Below are 20,005 nucleotides of genomic sequence, written 5' to 3'. Positions count from 1 at the left end.
CGGATCAAAACAAGCTATGCAATAGAATAACTCAAACCGCCCATCTAATAAACCGAATGGGTGAATTCGGTACAAGTTAGACAAATTAACCTGTCTAATTCATTTACTTACGCTGTGTTTGGTTGGAAAATTTGAGGAGAGATTTGGAAAGGAAAAATAAAAAGTTAAGTGAAATGTGAATAAAATATATTTACATTTCACATAGTTTCATACACCTTTTCCCTTTCTCTTTCCAAATCCCTCCCCAAATCCTCCCAACCAAACACACCATTAATTGAATTCTCTTTCTCATGGTGGTGGAGGGGTGACGAGGGTAGTGGAGGAGTGACACAATGGTGGTGGAGGCGGCAATAGAGACTGACGATGACGTACTTGATGGACTTAGTGGTGGTGGTGACGGTATCCATTGTCCAACTCATTCAAACTCAATCTTAATTAGATTTAGAAGATATTCAAATTTGTTTATATATTCAAAAGAATTTAAACAAATTTGAAATAAGTGTAAATTAATTAAGAGAATTCATGACTTCGAATTGTCTTTGTCAACTCTACACATGTTGCACAGGTAAACTTCTGTAAGTAAACAATGAGGCATATGAATGACATTCAATATTTTGGACCTGAAGAGTGTTCCTCCTAATGCATGTGCACTCTGATGAATAATGAGAGTTAAATATATATATATACATACATATATAATTGACATATACAGATGTAAACAATGAAATATATAAATATTTTAGTGTTTTATCCTCATTATATTCAACAAATCAAATTATATATAGATATATATATACACATAAAAAGTTTGTAATAAATAAAATCGAGACGAGGCAGAAAAAACAAGGCGGGAGAAGCAAATCCCATCTCCTATTCATTTTCTTATCACGATAGGAAAAATTTGGGCGAGTTAAGAGTGGAGATACGGTGTCAGGGCAGGGCGTGTCAAATTGCCATCCCTAACTCCTGCATTTCACCAAACTTTGAAATGGGAATAGCGATTCCTATCTCATTCCATTCCAATCTCTCCATTCCATTCATGCCTAAAATCATTTCAGCAAACAAAACGCCCCTTATTCCTATACCAGACTGTTGATTTAATAAAACTAGCAGAGGTGAAAAACCATCGATACAACATTGGCCAGTTTCCATATCAATCTTACAGTCTAACGCTATCTAAAAATCCTGTACATAGCAACACAAGACCCAGAAGGAAAACAAAACAATGCAAAACACATACAACAATGTAAAAGCCCCAAACATACACAAAATAGTTTAGAGAGGTTATACATATACAAGTTAAATAGAAAGTCTTCTTCAATATTTTCATCTCCTCTTAACCAAACCTGAACTGCTTACAAAGGACTCATCCAGCTGGATCTTTTTAGCCTGCTCAACAAAACCCACTATGTTATCCTTTATCATATTATCTATCCTTTGATGGTCGTCACATAAAACATCGTTTCCGTGTTCATTATCATCTCCTAGCTTAAAAGTCTTGTCAGCAGGGTTCGGTAATTTCTCTTCTCCATCAAAAATTATCAAATCTTTTAATTGTTCAGCAAATATCTGGGACTTTGTTGTTATCACTTCGCTTCCTAAAATCTCAGAATCTAACAAAGATACAGGTTTTTTTTCAAACGGAGTTTGGGATTCTACAGTGTTCATCCCAAGCATTAGAAACAGATGAGATAAGCTTAACATAATGATCGTCCTCGAAAGCGTGTACAGTGTTGAACTAACAAGTACGCTTCTGAAGTCGAAGCAGAGAATCAGTGCTTGCCTCCCCTGACTGATTAGGAAATGCTTCCATGTCTCGTTGAGACGAAATGGGTTGGAACCTTCCTGTCTACAAAGTTTGGTTAGACAACATGTAAGGTGTCGTTTGAAAACAAAAATGAATAAACATGTTTGGTGAGTAGGCGGAGCGTCACAGGAGGGTCACTGCCGACTGATGACTGCCCAATAGCTGGAGCCCGCCGGAGGGACACTGATGGTGGTTGGTGGTGGCAGGTGGAGGTGATGGGGGCAGGGGAGAGTGAAAACTAGTTTTGAAAACAAGTGAAAATACTCTTCTTTTTTTTTTTTTTGATTCCAAAAGTTTTAAAAGTTTTGGAATCAATTCAATTTTTTTGAAAACAAAATAGCATACCAAACAATTGTTCGTTTCTACTTGCTAAAAATTTAAAAAAAAAAAAAAAAACGCAAGGCTTGAATCTACTAACAAAATACACCCTAAGTTCTTAATTTTATCAATTTAACTCTAAACTTTTGATTTGTTTTCAATCTAAACCATTTGTCTATTTTGTTAAGTAAAACTAACTAAAAAAAGAATATTTTAGTCATTAAACTCAATTTAGGTATATATAAAATGTTTAAAATATCATTTCCATTGAATTTAATGACTAAAATACCTATTTTTTCATTAATTTTACTTTATGAAAATAAGAAAATAGTTTAGATTGAAAATTTTAATATTTAAAATTGACAAAATTAAGTACTTACGTGTAGGTCCTAATAAGTAGATTTATTATCTAATAAGTCCTCTGAGAAAAATTTGTCAAAAAAAATGTCACTAATTGTAAGTTTTGGTGAAATTTATAAAAATCATGATAAAAAAAAAGTCACTAATTGTCAATTTTTAGTGACGTATGTAAAAAATTATCACAAAAAATTATTTTTAGTGACAATTTTCTTAAGATTTATTTTCAATAGGACTTTATGGGAATTAAGTCAAACTATTAGGACCCATTGGTAGTTTACCCCAAAATTTTAAAAACTCAGGGTTTATTTTGTTATAAAGCTCAAACCTTGGGGAATTTTTTTTTGCAATTTCCCCCCAAAAAATATGAAAACAAAAATCTCAAAACAGAAAGGTTACCAAACGAGGCCTCCAATTTTATCACACTTACATGTAGAGTGACATAAGGACGAACTGCAAACCCAATTATCAAGCCGAGCAAACAAGAAACTCCCAGACCCAAAGCCCAAGCCCATGCAGCCGTGCTCCGTACTGTGTTTTTTTTTAATGTACAAAAATAATGATATGTTATTTTCCTTGCAATTGAGAAGCATAACTGATATTCCAAAAATATATAGGCAAAGATACTTCTATTACATCAGGGAAAATTTTCAGCAACTGAAAAGATGGTATTAGGAAGCGCTTCTTAATCATTTCCTCCATAATAAGATGCCTACATATTGGAACTAGCATATATACGCCTTCTAATTTCAGTGTAAAGAAAACACATAAATATGAGAGAGAGAGAGAGAGAGAGAGAGAGAGAGAGAGAGAGAGCACTCCTACAAGAAACAAATATTGAGCTTTTAAACTGCCAGAGTCCTACAAGAAACGCCTAAAGTGTTATGTTAACATGTTGTCTAAAGAAAGATGCATTTAAAGAATACTCCTAATTTTCTTCAATAAGACTTTTAATATATAATATTATACTAACCTGTTTTTTGTTTTTTCAGTCAACTATATGTTTCAATTTACAAACATTAAATAAACTCTGACAACTTACCAGGTTGAGGACCTCTCTCACAATCCTGTGGCTTCAGGTTAATCTGGCGGACCACCTGATTACCATGATCACAGATCATTAAAGCACATCTTTCAGGAACAAAAGCCAGCTCAAAATCAGTGGAGAATGATGCATTTCGTCCAGGTCCATCCACACGGCCTTCTGTTGAATTACCCCCAGCAATTGTGGTCACACCTAAAAATGCATCATTGATGACAGAGTAAAGCCCAATAGTTACATGAGAACAATAAGGGATGACAATTAACATAGTAATATAGATGTAATGCAAATATCAATTCAAAAAATATGACGCCGGTAAAATGGTTTGACCAACTGGATGGAACACGTAGCATCTTTATTACAAATAGCAAGCAACTAATAAGATTGATTCCCCAGTTCAAATGTCCAAGATAATTAGAACATTAGGTTTAAGCAAGATTTTTTTTTATTATTATCTTTTTAATTTTTGATAAGTATTAGGTTTAAGCTTAGTTGCACGAAGCGGGCGCAGGAGTGGGGAATCGTAGACATTCTAAGAATCGTTGGTAGGGAGCGTTTGTATATATATTAAATAATATAATATATAAAAATAATATTGTAAGATTATATTTTTTTTTTCTCTAATGACAATGAAAATATATGTTATATATATTTTTTTAAACATATAAAAAATCATATGTTAAAATATTATAATTATGCACTTTTATTAGATTTTTTTCATTTATTCTAAAATATTTATACTATTTTTTTATCTATTTATTTTAAAATGTTTTTGTTAAAAATTATTTGTTTTATTTATTTTCTTACAAAAATAAAATAAAAGAAGGGAGAAGGAGAGGAGAAGAAGAAGACAGATGAATAGAATAGAATAAGAGAAAAGAGAGAGAGAGAAGAAGATAGAGATCGAACGATCGATCTTGAGAGAGAGAGAGAGAGAGGAGACAATATTGATAGAGAGAGACGACAAGATTGATCGGGAGAGAGAGAGGGAGACGACGAGATCGAGAGAAGACAAAGACGATCGACAGAGAAATTGAGGTCGAGAGTGAGGATGACAGATCTAGATAAGTTCCTTCTATTCTCAAATTCGCGTTTATCTAGCATTAGACTCGCGATTCTTCTCCGATTCTTCCTCAGTTGCGCAGAATCGTGCTTCTTCGGTTGATTCGTGAGCAACTTCAGCGATTCCTGCTACTAAGGGTTTAAGCAAGATTATGGGCACATTTGGTATGCCAAAATGGAATAAGGGTGGGAATGGAATACAAAGTTGAATGGAATGGAATGCTTATTTCCATTTCACTAGGTTGCCAACATGGAATGATGTGTAAATGGATGATAACTCTCATTCTCATGTTTAGTTTTATATATATTAAATTGATGGAATGGAAGAAAACTATTTACCTAATTATACACTAGTAGATCAATGACGGAGTTGGTGATTATGGTAGTGATATTTGTGGCGGTAGGGAGGTAGTGCCAATGGTTGTAGGGTGATGATGGTTGTGGTTGTCACATTGTGGTGTGGTAGTGGTGGTGATGTTAGTGGTTGTAGGATAGTATGGTGTTGGCAGTGATGGTTGTGACAATAGTAGGATGGTGGCGGTAGGAAGAGGTGGCTTAGTAGCAAGAACCTCCTACTTAAGTGACATTTCTTTACTCAAAAACACAATTTCATGCTCCCAAATAAGAAATCCACTCCCATCAAAGAAGAAACTCGCTCCCAATTGTGATAGAATCTCTCAAATATACAAATCTCATATAAATAAAAGCAAAATAATCTAAACTTGTTTTAGTAGTTTCTATTTACATAATATTTATTTATACTTATCGAAGATAATTTGTAATTGACATCAATCTCTAATATTTATTCATACTAGCTTTGGCATACGGATGCTTGTGCAATTCAAATAAGTAAAAATAAAAAATAATAATATTATAATATTTGTGTTGCTCAAGTGATAAGAGCTTTCTTTCTTAGACTGAAAATATTGATTTCGAGTCTTGTGCACCTCTCTATATAACTTTTTTGTATTAGATAGAGAAATGAGAGACACGTGGCATGAGGAGAAATGCACAAGACTTGAAACCTTAACTTTGCATTTAAGATAGAAAGTCTTTACCACTAGAACAACACGCATATTACAATATTAATTTCTTTATTATTTATTTTTATTAACTTAAATTGCACACACATCACGTGTGTCAAATGCTAGTAAACTTATATATATACTAGCGGTTGACAGGCGCGATGCGTATGAAATTCAAATAAGTATAAGTATTTAAAACAAAAAAGTTACATAAAGAAGTGCACGAGACTCAAAATGCTAACATTGCATTTAAGATATAAAGTTTTTACAACTTAAGCAGCACACATAGCGCAATATTAATTTCTTTATTATTTATTTTTACTTTCTTGAATTGCACACGCATCGTGGTGTGCCAAACACTAATAAACTTATATATACTAGCGCTTGGCACACGCAATACGTGTGCAATTCAAATAAGAAAAACAAAAAAAACAAAAAAAAAAAAGTATTATATCTTGTGTGCTAGTCAAGTGGTAAGTGTGTTTTATCAAACATAAGGTGTTTTGTTTTGTTTTTATTTCAAAAAAAAAAAAAAAAATGGCGTTAGGTTTGAGCCTTTCAAATAAATAAAAACAAAACAAAAAAAATTATTATATCTTGTGTGCACTTAAGTAGTAAGAGTGTTCATTATCAAACTTAAGGTGCCAAGTTCATTATCAAAATTTCTTCTTTGTTTTTCAAATTAAGAAATCCACTTGGCACATAGAGAAGCCAAGGCTCCCAACCTTAGAAATAATAATAATGTATAGATAGATATATAACAAAATAATAATGTAATTGTTACAATATATTTAATATGTAAATAAATACACGCTCCCAACCTTAAAAATTTCTATATGCCCTCATTCCCGCCCCCGTTTCCTACAACTAAATAAATTTATTTCCATTAACCACAGAATATGTTTTTCATTGACTTCCAATTTTTTGTAGTACCAAATGCCACAAAATGCAGAAATCTTTTTCCAAAAAAAAAACGTGTAAGCAAGCAATATATCCAATTGAATCACATAACAATTTCTTGCATTACCATTCATACACATCCAATTTCCCAAAGGCTATGAATTATGTCAATTATTCATAACCAATACAACCCCACAAATCATTGAACTCGGTCGCCATTGCAGCACAACCATCCTTGCACTCAACTCAAATGAAAACAATTTCACAACAACAACAACAACTGAAATTAGAGTATATTACTTCTCAATTTGTATAATGATGTAACAATACCTGACTTGCTGATCTTTCTTACAGCAAGATTACCCCTGTCAGCAACATATACATTCCCGTTGAGATCAACCGCAAAGCTTCTCGGGTTATTAAACTTAGCAGTGGCCAAATCACCATCCAAAAACCCCGAATTGCCACCAGATAACCGCTTGACCGCAATCTCTGCAAGTACAGAACATGAACCAATATCTACAAACAAGGATCGACCCAGAGAGGGGCGATCGCCCCTCCACCCCCATACAATTTCAAAAATCCCCTCCTTACACTAATATTAGCTATCGATTATTTTTAAATTATCTAGATTTCTCTCCTCTAAGTTGTAAAAAAGATCTATATCTATGAAATAATGGGTTTGAACTATAAAATTTAACAATTCGAACAAAATATAACCAAAAAAACAAAAATTAATTCTCACAATTAAGCTTTATAGAGTGCTTGTGTCTTACAGTTTCTATTTTTGTAACTCAAAAATATTTTTTTATATATTTTCATGATATTTTTAACATTTTATAGGTGTAGAAATCGATTTTCTTTTACAAACACATTCATATAATCCGTACGCATATTTATATGGTACCTTGGGATTTGGAAAATAAGACGGTGTAAAAGGCACTCTTGGCTGAATCGAGGATGATGAGATCGGACGATCCAAATTGAGGGAGAATCGAGCGAGGATTTATTTGGAATTCGTGGCCGTCGATGACTGTACTGACTGTGTAGCCATCTTCGAATGTGATGTTACTGCCAGCCATGGAAACTGAAGGAAAATATTTCAAAAATTATGGACAATCGAAGCAGAGAAGAGAAGAGATATACATGCATACATACCTTGCAGGTTGAAGAGAAGGAGAGAGAAGGAGAGGAGTGAAGAAGCCATGATCGCGGAGACAAGCACGCGAGCTTAGCTTTACCTTTGTCTGAATTTGGGCACAAAAGATAAAGAATAGGAAACTCACTCTTAAGTACTAATTTCCAGCTTTAAAAAAAAAATTAATTAAAAAAAAATTAATTAATTAATTAAGGGATTCTTTCTCGTAGTCAACACAGTCTACCTTTTGGATTTTTCTCAAATTAAGTCAATTTATTATCTTAATTTTTCAACTAGGCGTAGATTGAAAAATTAGGTTAAAACGCTATTACAAATCACACTTTCACTGTTTGGAGTTGAAAATTTGATGAATAGTGAAAACGCTATTACAAATTACGCTTTTAATTAAGAAAGCGTGATTATAAACTATGCTTTTAAGATAAGTTTGTTTTCTAAAGAAAACGTAATTCCAAATCACGATTTCACTGTTGTGAAGAAAGCGTGGTTAGAGACCACGCTTTCAACACTGCCCCAAACACACAAACACTATACTCACAAGAGCGCGCACACACACTCTCTCTCTCTCTCACTCTAACACAAATACAAACAAACACAAACATGACTCACACACACTCACACTCAATATATACATAAATTTTAATATATATTTATAATTTAATATATATATATATATATATAAATTTTATTTCATAAAATTGAAATCAATATTAAATATATATAATAATTTATAATAACAAATAATAATCAACTATATAAAATGATTACTTTTTTATTTTAATTCTTAATTTTTTTTATTTTATTGTTTAGGGATAAAATTTATTATTTTTATTTTAGGGTTTAAGGTTTAATTCTTAAAATTTATTTTTTTTATTTTAGGGTTTAGGATTTATAAAAAAAATAAATTTTAAGAATTAAACTATAAATTCTAAATTCTGAATCCTAAACCCTAAAACAAAAATAAATAAATTTTAAGAATTAAACCCTAAACCCTAAAATAAAAAATAAAAAAATTTATCCCTAAACACTAAGGTAGCGTTTGGTAACATTTACGTTTTTGGTTTATGTTTATAAAAATTTTATAAACTGGTTTCTGTTTATTTTTAGAAAAACATAAATTACAAACGTGTTTGGTTTGAACAAAGGGTAATGTTTAAGTGTGCAACCCCCTTACGGTTGCACACCGTATGCAAGGTGTAAATGCACAAAAAATGTCATAAATGCAAGGCATACAAAGGTGTAAGGCACGCTTAAGAAAAGTCCTTGAACAAAATGTTTGAAAAAAATTTAAAACATAAACTAAAAAATATGTTTGTTCAAGCCTAAAATATTTATATTTATATTTATTATTTATGACAATGGGGTCGCACATATTATAATTGAAAAAAAATTAATTAAAAAAAATATTTGAAAACAATTTAATTGGAAAAAACGTGATTTGTAATTATATTTTTTTGTAAAAAACAATTAAATTTTTTTGCAATTATTTTTTTAATTAATTTTTTTTCAATTATAATATGTGTGATCCCATTGTCATAAATAATAAATATAAACCACATTTTTTTTCAATAATTTTTACAAACCACGTTTTTTCCAATTAAATTTTTAAAAAATATTTTTTTTAATTAATTTTTTTTCACTTATAATATGTGTGATCCCATTGTCATAAATAATAAATATAAATATAAATATTTTAGGCTTGAACAAATATATTTTTTGGTATGTTTTAATTTTTTTTAAACATTTTGTTCAAACCATAACATGTTTGTAATTTATGTTTTTCTAAAAATAAATAGAAACCAGTTTATAAAATTTTTATAAACATAAACCAAAAACGTAAATGTTACCAAACGCTACCTTAGTGTTTAGGGATAAATTTTTTTATTTTATTTTAGGGTTTAGGGTTTAATTCTTAAAATTTATTTATTTTTATTTTAGGGTGTAGGATTTAGAGTTTAGAATTTATAGTTTAATTCTTAAAATTTATTTATTTTTATAAATCCTAAACCCTAAAATAAAAAAATTAATTTTAAGAATTAAACCTTAAACCCTAAAATAAAAAAAATAAATTTTATCCCTAAACAGTAAAATAAAAAAAAATTAAGAATTAAAATAAAAAAGTAATCATTTTATATAGTTGATTATTATTTGTTATTATAAATATATATTAAAATTTATGTATATATTGAGTGTGAGTCGTGTGTGTGAGTTATGTTTGTGTTTGTTTGTATTTGTGTCAGAGTGAGAGAGAGAGAGTGTTTGTGACGTGTTTGTGTGTTTGGGGCAGTGTTGAAAGTGTGGTTTCTAACCACGCTTTCTTCACAACAGTGAAAATGTGATTTGGAATCACGTTTTCTTCAGAAAATATATGCACAGTGAAAGCGTGGTTTGGAACCACGTTTTCTTCAAAAAAACAAACTTACCTTAAAAGCATAGTTTGTAACCACACTTTCTTAATTAAAAGCGTGGTTTGTAATAGCGTGGTTTGTAATAGCGTTTTCACTATTCATCAAATTTTCAACTCTATACAGTGAAAGCGTGATTTGTAATAGCGCTTTAGCCTAATTTAAGAATTTCGTCCAAACTAGACCTAATTTAGAAATTAAAATAATAAATTAGTTTAATATGGGAAAAGCCCCTACCTTTTGTCTTTGGAAAATGTTTGGAAGTTTTAAAGAATAATGTTTGAGAGCCACAATTTGTGTGGCTCAAATGGCTCAAAACTGCCAAAACGACGTCGTTTTGGCATGTTTTGTGCTCAAAACGACGTCGTTTTGACAGTTTTGAGCCATTTGAGCCATAAAAATTGTGGCCCTCTACCATTGCCCAGTTTTAAATTATGAATTCGGGAGAAGTTTTAGGAGTGACCTCATTAATTGATGTGTTGTTTTGATTTTAATTTTTGTCTCATTAATAATCAATTAGAGTGTTAAAATTAAAAAGATGAATCATTGTTCTTTGTCTTTTTCTATTACGTAAAGGATAAGAGTTTATTATTTCGCTGCATATTTCCATTTTAAAATATGGGAGCACCTTCATTTGTTTTCACTTTTTCATATTTTTAAAATATATCTCACTTAGGATTGATTTGGCATATTTAAAAAAGGTTAAAAAAATAAAAAAATTACTATCATATTTAAGTCGCATCATCTTATTTAAGTTACATTACCTCTCTAATATATCACTTCAAATCCAACTTATATTTCATAAAAAGTCAAAAAATACACTTATTTAGATCATCCCAAAAGTTTTTCCTAAAGCTATGTTTGGTTTTGGTGTTTTTGTTAAAAAAGCACAAAAATAAAGTCTATGTTTGGGAAGTTAGGTTTGAGAATTTTTTAGTTAAAATAGTCACGAAAAACAAAATAGATTTTTTAGTTTAATAAGAAAAAATATCACATTCAATTCATAATCATTACATCTATTCTCTCACAAAAAAATAAAAAAGTCAAAAACGCTTCTCAAACCAGATTTTTTAGTCTCAGGTTAAAATAGTCTAAAAAGTCAAAAAATCAATCCACTTCCCAAACGAAGCCAAAATTGGTTATATAAGATAATAAGATAAAATATTATATCTAAATCATAATCATTATACTTGTTCTCTCACAAAAATCAAAAAAATTAAAAACCAAACAAAATTTAAAAAATCATACTAAAATAACAAAAAATACTAAAAAATCAAACTATTTTAACTCTTCCTAAACGAAGATACCGTCACTTACTCTCTACTTTTTCATAGTTTCAAAATATTCCTTCTCAACATATTGTTCCTAAAAAGGCACCATGTGACAACAATTACAAACACCATATAGTAATAGAGTAATGATTCATCCCCCTTTTTCACCCACCCCTTTGACCCCCTCTCTCTCTCATTGGTTACCTTTTCTTTTTCTTTTTCTTTTTTTTCCTGCTCCTCCAATCACCCCCTGTCACGTGGCAAAGAGGTGAGGGGGTGACCCCCAAAAGGGAGTCCCAAGCATTATTCATAATAATAATAGGCACTAAGATTTTCGAAATTTTTATGAATGGACACTTTATGGAAAAACTTCATATAATATTTATTTTTGTGATGGCGTACCGGGCACCACTGGTAGTGGGACCAAAAAAAAAAACAAAGGGTTTTATTTCTTAGTCTCCAAGGTATCCATACAAGCCGATCAGACATTTTGTCCACTGGTAGTGGGACCAAAAAAAAAAAAGAGGGTTTTATTTCTTACTCTTCAAGGTATCCGTACAAAGCCGATCGGACATTTTATCAGCTTTTTGAGTAGTATTATATATATTAATTAATGTATTAAATAGTGTATCGACACTAGTCATGACATTATTATTGATTCCACTTTTTATATAATTTACGAATACTAAAAATATCTTAAATTGTCACATCATTAATTGATATATTTGTTAGTGTACTAATTGGTACACATAGCATTAGTCTCTAAATAAATATACTTTTTAATTTTTTATAAAAAGATATATAAAAAAATAAAGAGATAATATGACCTAAATACACCTATATAAATAAATACACTTATAGTCTTCATGCCAAACAACCCTAAGCGGTTAGATTTCTTCATCACTTGTATCATATATTGGACCTTTATATATGTATAAGCAATTCGATTCATTCTCTGTTTCTCCTGCAAACCCTAGCTAAGTTGAATTTTCTGTTTCATCCGTATTTTTTTTAAAACATTATAGCCTAATTTTGTCTATTTTTATTTTTTGTTGTTTGTTTCCCTGAATTTTCGTTTGTATCACTACCTTAAATCCGAATATCTGCCTAGTATTTTAAAATATGTAAAAAGTGTATTAAAATTAAGGTTGATTGGTGAAAAGTTTATTCGTATGAGGTAACATTTTAATTTTTTTCGGTAGTAAGAACAAGCATTAAAAATTGGCCGGAAAAATAATCAGAAAGTTGACGATGGCGATGGTGGTGGGTGGCAATGAGGTGGGTGGCGATGAGGTGGACTGTGAAGTGATATTTGATAGATAGGTGAATAGATAAGTGATACATATATAAATATGTGACGTTTGAATAGATAGTCGGATAGATAATTGACATATATACAGATACTTAATATTTAACAAGCTAGATAGATAAGTAGGTTTTGAACAAATAAATGTCCTTTTGGACAATTAATATTTTTTTGGCTTAAAAAAAATTAAGCTTGAGCCTATTAGCCTAAAAATTTCCAAAACGGATTATGGCCTCAACGTCTTTAAAATTATAAAATTTTGACATTTTATAATATTTATTGACAATTTTTAAAACTATCATTAACATGAAAAAAAATACCCATAAATTATTTTTTACACGGATTAATGTTATACATAAATTGGGAAGGTAAATTATTTGGCTTCTCCTTGTGTTTGAAAAACATAGGAAAAATAACAAATTAGCGGATGTTTTTAAAAAAAATTAGATTAATGGTAAATTGATTTTAATGATTAAAATTATAATTTTTTTCATGAGTCTATAATTATATTTTGGAAAAATATCACTAATTTATAATTTTCCCAAAAACATATTCTAATTCTTATAAATTTAATATAATTATGCCTCCGTTTGGGAAGTGGCATGAGTCTATAATTATATTTTGGAAAAATATCACTAATTTATAATTTTCCCAAAAACATATTCTAATTCTTATAAATTTAATATAATTATGCCTCCGTTTGGGAAGTGGGTTGGCTTTTTGCCTTTTTAGCTTTTGGCTTTTTGGCCTGGGGCTAAAAAGCCTGGTTTGGTAAGGGTTTTTTGACTTTTTTGACTTTTTTTGTGAGAGAGGAGTGTAATGATTATGGATTAGATTTGATGTTTTGTTTTTTGTAGCTAAAATAACCTATTTTGTTTTTTGTGGCTATTTTAGCCCCTAACCCACCAAAACCAACTTCCCAAACTATGCCCTAGGCTTCTTTTAAAGGTTAATTCATATAACGTTGAATTTTTTTATCAGTAATTTGTTATTCATATAGATTAAAAAATTATTATTATTATTATTATTATTTTCTTTTAAATTGTAATATATATTTTGTCTGATTTATTATTGTATTTTCACACTATTTGTTTTAATTATAATCCATCCATTTTTATTAAAAAGTATCAATAATATTCTAAAATTATAAAATTTATTATATTTTCTCCAAGATAATGCCAGTATAAATTATCAACTGTGCATAGATGGGGCATAGTTTTTACCAATGTTTTAAAAATCAAACCAGTTTGATCAAGTTGGTCAGTTGACTCGTTTACAAATTTAAGTTTTGATCCTCATAAATTACTAAACTCGGATTATTTTACTAAACTCATATTATTTTGGAGAAATTATAAAATAAAGTAAAAGACAAAATATAATTACAAACATGTGAAGAGTGTAATTTTTTCTATGCAAAAAAAATCACAAGAAAAATTGCACTCCACATCTTTCGGTAAATAATTTTTTTACTTTTCATTGTCTTATAATTTTTTTTATTATTAATACCTGAAGAGTCTTGCTAATAACAATCCTGAAGAAGTCTGTCAATCATAACCACATATAATCAAAATATATATATTTTACATATTCCAAAACTCTTTTACATACTTTTATTGATCATTTACATATTTCAATACATTTTATATACATTTTCCAACAATAACAGTAGCATTTTTGTTTGGGGATTAAATATTTTAACAAAAATGTCAAAAAAATATTATAAGTTATCACATCAATCTTTCTACTTTTTTGTACATTTTTTCATAAAAAAAATTAAAAAATTACTAAAATAACTTATTCTCAAACGAGGCCAAGTGTCACTAAAGCTTCTCCAATACTTCACCAATTTTTTCATATAATTTGATTTTAAAATTTAATTGAAAAACTTGATTTGAAATGAATCACTCAAATCTTTTCATCAAATTTTCATAAAAATCTTTTAAAATTTTATCCTGAATTTTTCTTTTCATGAAACTAGCATATGACCCCGTGCAACATACGGGCTAAATAAATAATTACAAATAATTTTAAAATTAAATAATAACATAAATTTATTTAAAAAGTATAGAAAAATAATTTAGAATGGATTAAATTTTAACCATTTTATTAGAATAAATATTGCAGTTGTCATGTCATTAATTGCTAGATATTGATAATGTTAATGGTTTGTTGATAGTATTGCTCTTAATTTTTTTTTAATCACCAGGGTGGTGCAAAGAAGGTTGTCATTTCTGCTCCAAGTAAGGATGCTCCCATGTTTGTTATGGGTGTCAATGAGAAGGACTACAAGCCAGATATTGATATTGTTCCCAATGCTATCAACAAACCATTAACATTATCAATATCTAGCATTGGAAACATTATTATACCCAGTGTGTTAGTGTTTCCCTTCAATTACTATGCATTTGTCTACACCATTAACATTTATTGTATACATTTTTTATTTATTTATATTTATTTATTTATTTATTTATTATTATTATTTTATGGTTAATTGATGGAATGCTTTCAATATATTTCAGGGAGGAATTTAAGGATGAAGAGATGGTTGATGTGAAGTCATTACACATCCAAAACTTTCTCTGAAGTTGAGTTTGTTGGTTAGTGCTTTGCTTTGCATTTAACAATTGTTAGGATACTCATATCCAGCAATTGTTTCTCTATCTTCTTTGATTGAAATTCATTGATTACCTAGGGACCTGCCTTAAAAAGAGATGTAATCCTAGATTTAATAGTAAACCACTTGATTATCTTTTCGTCTATTGTTATTGGTTAGTTTCCAGACAAAAGAAATTTAAAAACTATGTCAATATACTATAAGAATGTGATGGATCGTAGCCCTCTAAATCTCCATTCTCAATTTTTCACAAAATCTTAAAAAAGGGTAAATTATAAATATGCCCTGATGTTTGTAAAATATTCTCACTCTGCAGTGTTGCCTTTGAGTCAAACTTGGTTCTAGATCATGACACAATGCAATTATACAATTGGATTTGTTGATTGGGATTTTATTTTATTTATTTGTTTTTATTTTTTGTCAGTCAAACTTGGTTCTTATGTAGTTATAATTTGATTAGCAGCAGTAGCACTAACTGGTGTGCATTTAAGTTTTAATTTCTTTTAAATTGCAGAGCATTGGCTGGTGTGCATTATTTGATATTTTAATTTTTTTTATATTTGATTTATTTGGAATTGTAGAGTACAGTCTGTTAAATATATTTTTATAAATACAATTTCTCTGTACGCGTTGAAATGCTCTTCAAATGGAGGTGGTGCTACTTCGATCCTCTGATTATGCGTCTCTCTCTCCTCCTTTTCTCCTCTCCAACGCACACAGAAACCCCAATTTCTCTCCCAAGGTAATTCACAGATTTATTTGGAATTGATATAGAGTACAATCTATAATTCCAAACAAATCAAATATAATACATAGGTTAAATTTTGATCTGAACCTATGTATTATTAAAACAGAACAGGTTTCGAAAAATATATAAAATGTATGTGAGATACATTTTAGATCAATGGTCTATATCAATCCTGAGAATATATCAACGACTCAGATTTATGTAGCTCCTGCCCAAACATTAGACCTCCACCCACCCACGTCTCCTCTCCTTCTATCTTTATCTCTCTCTCCCTCTCACCCACGTCTCCTCCTCATTCCCTTTCTCTCTCTCTCTCTCTCTCTCTCTCTCTTCTTCTTTCATACCCTCCCTCTTTCCCGACGCTCCTGCTCTTCAGTCTCGGCTCCGAAGGTAAGATTTCTGCCTCTTCCTGTCATCTTTATAATCTGAGGTTGGGTTTGATTGTTTATTTGGGTTTATCTGGGTTTATATTGATTGTTTATTTGGGTTTATCTGGGTTTATAACCTGCTTATCAAACAGCTTCTGCAATTGGGGTAAATGATTTCTTTCCTGAGGTTGGGTTTGATTGTTTATTTGGGTTTATATCCATTGTTTATATGGGTTTATCTGGGTTTATAACCTGTTTATTTGGGAGCTTGATTTACTGTATTTGGTGCAGATTTTAAAGCTGACTGGAAATTGAACATTATAGGATTTTCAAATCGTTCAATATCAAAGTTAGAACTTTAAATCTGAACATAGTAAAACGCATGTAACATATTGCACAATTGGGGAAAAAACATACTGCCCAATTTGGATGTTCAGAACTTCTGCAACTGTATTTCTTCTTTTAAGGAATCAGTAGAGACACTAAACTCTATTGTATTGTACAGCTGTCTTTGATTGATCAAGGAAATAGAAATAATTTCATATACCAAGAATGTGTATTAGTTGATGCCCATATTTAATAATTTCATAGTTTTTTTGCATATTATTTGTGTCTATACATAGTAATTCTGCTAACTGTGTCTCTCAATCTAATTTTCTAGCTTGCTAATCAAACAGCTTCTGTGATTGGGGTAAATGATTGGCTTGCTAATCAAACAGCTTCTTTTGCTTTTGGGTAATCTCTTTTGCCCAAAATAAACCTACATTGTTCTTCTTGCTCTGTTGGCTGTTTTGTTTCTAATTGTGCACTCTGATTTGTGAAGTGTTGATTTGTAAAGTGTTGATCAAATGTAAGGTAGATCGGTCGACGCAACCAACAAGAAAGAGATCGGTATCCTCATCTCAATCAAACCCTACTCCGCTCTCTCTACGTCCCTCCAATGTCTTCCTTCAAATCCCCACTTTCATTGGCTTCATCAGTTGATGGCAGCAGCAGCGATCGGATGGGTCTGTTTCACCACCCTTCCGGTGAGATTCACGTCATTGTTGGGCCAATGTTCGCTGGAAAAACAACAGCTCTCCTTCGTCGAGTCGAATCTGAGGGCAACAATGGCAGGTACTTTGTTGACTTTGTTAATTTCGTGAATTTGAGGGTTTTGATTTGTAAAGTTGGGGGTTCTGAGGGTTTTGAATTTGAGGGTTTTGTTAATTTCGTGCAATTTATTCTCAACACTTTTATGGTGTTATGTAGTTAAGAAATTCTGAATGTTAATTAATTGTACATGATAACAATGTGTAAATTTTATGTTGGATGCATAAAGAATTTTATTTTATTTTAACTAATATTTTGGGGCCAACCATGTAAATGTAGAAATGTTGCAATAATAAAGTCAAGCAAGGATACGAGATATGCGGTTGACTCGGTGGTGACACATGATGGGACAAAGTTTCCCTGTTGGGCGTTGCCGAATCTGTTGTCATTTAGGCAAAAATTTGGAGATGAGGCTTATGCCAAGGTATTTCAAACTTGAACCATTTGAATTGTGTTTTTTTTTTTAAAAAAAAAAAAAAAAAAAAATTTGGTTCAGTTTATGGTGTCCCAGTTGTTCTATGGGCTTGGTAGCTTCATAAGTTGGATGTGTTTGATATATTGTAAGTGATATTGAAGTGATGTTATTATAATCTTCATGGTTTTATGTAAGAAGAATTTGATTGTTTCTTGCGGCTTGACATTGTACAAGTTACTTTTCTAATTATTGGTGTTGGAGCTAATTTAACTGGTAGACAAGCAATCTTAACTGTTTAGGCTCTCTTTTTTATTTTTATTTTTAAATGTGAAACCAAATGCTATTCATGATTTTTTTTTTTTTTTTTGAGTAGAACACAACAATATAAACATTAAACAAAGCAAAATGTCTTACATCAGTAGCAAGATGATGAGCATCTTGAACCACATCTCGGTCCACCTTTTCTAATACAACATGATGAAAAGGTTTACAATAAGACAAAAAGAAGTTAGAATGGATTGGAGACTCCAATCATATTCTTGATCATGGTGTTGGAGCAGCAGGATGCGGACTAAGCAGTCCGTTTGTAGAAGCAGATTGCTAATGCCGTAATGCTATTCATGATTAACACCATTGCAGTCCTATATTTAAGTTTGGAGTTTTTTTTTTTTTTTTTTAATGCTTTTTCTATTATCTTCTAAATGCTGGTTACATGTTGGCAGCTGGATGTGGATTGGCATTGATGAAGCTCAATTTTTTGGTGACCTTTATGATTTTTGCTGCAAGGTTGCTGACCATGATGGGAAAACTGTAATAGTTGCTGGGCTAGATCGGGACTACTTGAGGTTTTTCTTACAGATTAATTCATTTTTTTTTTCTTTTCCTTGATGCAAATTTGTGACGGGCCTTTGTTGTGGTGTTTTTGCTTGATAATATAAATATTTTTCGTATGCCCGTGTCTAGGCATACACAAAATTCATGTTAAAGTCAATAAATTTGATAAATTACATTTTAAATCAATACTTTTAAATTTAATTATATTTTAATCTTATAATTAATTACATTATTCCTTTTAGACACGGGTATACACTAGGGTGACACATTACTTTCATGGGTGATACATTTTTTAATTTTTATGGGTGATACATTTTTAAACCTCCAGACCAACCCTGAGGACTTACCTGATTAAAAACCCATACTTTACGATAAATCAAAATTTTATACTCATCAAACACACCATAAATTAGATTTGTACTATTTATTAGCCCATAAATCAGTAGTTTGAAGGTGTTAAAATCAAAAGGTGTTAAAATCTATTGCTAGATAAATTATAGTTGTTGCCAAGGATATGCGGGCGTAATGTGATTGGCTAGATGGAAAAAGCAAGCAAGAAAAGCGATAGAAAATGTAGTCTTAAAAAAAAAAGAAAAAGAGGAAGCTTTGGGTGACCCACCACCAACCCGGGAAAGGGGTCCGAAAATTTCACGTCTTCTGAGAAATCACAATACTGTATTTATTATTATTTTTATTTTTAGAATCTTAATTTATTTAGCTTTTATTGTTTGTTGGACAAACTATTAAATTGAAATTCTTAAACAACATAATAATTATTTATTTGATAGTATTATATATATCAATTGGAATAATTGTTAGTTTTTATTGAAATTTTTAAACAAGAAAATCATTATTTGTTTACTGGCAGTGGGAGTATTTAGGTGCTTCTTCGTGGGCTGCATCACCAGAGTTCTGGATAATTTCATTGTTATTTTATTTGAGTTCTGTAAAACGTGTGGTATAAATAAAATTGTTTTAAGTTTTTTAAAAAGAATAGTATTTCTTTATATGTTTTCAATATTTTTGTCAAAACATATTACGGACTTTATAAATTTTAATATGATACGTATGAATTACAATTGTATTTTGATCACAATATTATTTGCACCGTGCCTTCAGGCACGGGCATACGCTAGTTATAAAATAAAGTAAAAGACAAAATATAATTACAAACATGTGAAGAGTGTAATTTTTTCTATGCAAAAAAAATCACAAGAAAAATTGCACTCCACATCTTTCGGTAAATAATTTTTTTACTTTTCATTGTCTTATAATTTTTTTT

General features: G+C 30.4%; 1 protein-coding gene and 1 long non-coding RNA gene across 3 annotated transcripts; one reads left to right on the top strand and one right to left on the bottom strand.

The window, feature by feature from the left end:
• Positions 1 to 1,076: 1,076 nt before the first annotated feature.
• On the bottom strand, positions 1,077 to 7,899 carry LOC114274464 (NHL domain-containing protein). 2 transcript variants are annotated; one of them, XM_082892802.1, is made up of 6 exons: positions 7,670 to 7,899; positions 7,419 to 7,598; positions 6,842 to 7,003; positions 3,525 to 3,719; positions 2,913 to 3,013; positions 1,077 to 1,849 (listed from the first exon to the last, which is right to left on the bottom strand). In XM_082892802.1, the coding sequence occupies exons 1-6, from the start codon at positions 7,716 to 7,718 to the stop codon at positions 1,739 to 1,741; spliced, it is 798 nt and encodes a 265-aa protein (XP_082748928.1). In that variant the 5' UTR covers positions 7,719 to 7,899; the 3' UTR covers positions 1,077 to 1,738. The 2 variants fall into 2 exon arrangements, with proteins under 2 accessions (XP_082748928.1, XP_082748927.1); XM_082892801.1 differs by having other exon boundaries at positions 1,077 to 1,845; positions 7,670 to 7,811.
• Positions 7,900 to 16,108: 8,209 nt separating this feature from the next.
• LOC145801426 (uncharacterized) lies at positions 16,109 to 19,741 on the top strand. Its single transcript, XR_014342899.1, has 2 exons — positions 16,109 to 17,498; positions 18,612 to 19,741. It is a non-coding gene; the product is annotated as an uncharacterized LOC145801426 (long non-coding RNA).
• The last annotated feature ends 264 nt before the right edge of the window (positions 19,742 to 20,005 follow it).

Source organism: Camellia sinensis, chromosome 10 (assembly GCF_055761805.1).
Source record: "Camellia sinensis isolate YWXY chromosome 10, ASM5576180v1, whole genome shotgun sequence".
NCBI classification, from domain to species: Eukaryota; Viridiplantae; Streptophyta; class Magnoliopsida; order Ericales; family Theaceae; genus Camellia; species Camellia sinensis.
The sequence above is the reverse complement of the archived record's forward strand: the minus strand, read 5'-3'. Positions and strand labels throughout refer to the sequence as shown.

Coding starts and splice junctions, on each gene's coding strand:
- LOC114274464 (XM_082892801.1), bottom strand. CDS start 7,718: ATGGCTTCTTCACTCCTCTCCTTCTCTCTCCTTCTCTTCAACCTGCAA. Junction 3,720..6,841: donor AAGAAAGATCAGCAAGTCAG/GTATTGTTACAT, acceptor ATGCATTTTTAG/GTGTGACCACAATTGCTGGG. Junction 1,846..2,912: donor GTCCTTATGTCACTCTACAT/GTAAGTGTGATA, acceptor CTTTGTAGACAG/GAAGGTTCCAACCCATTTCG.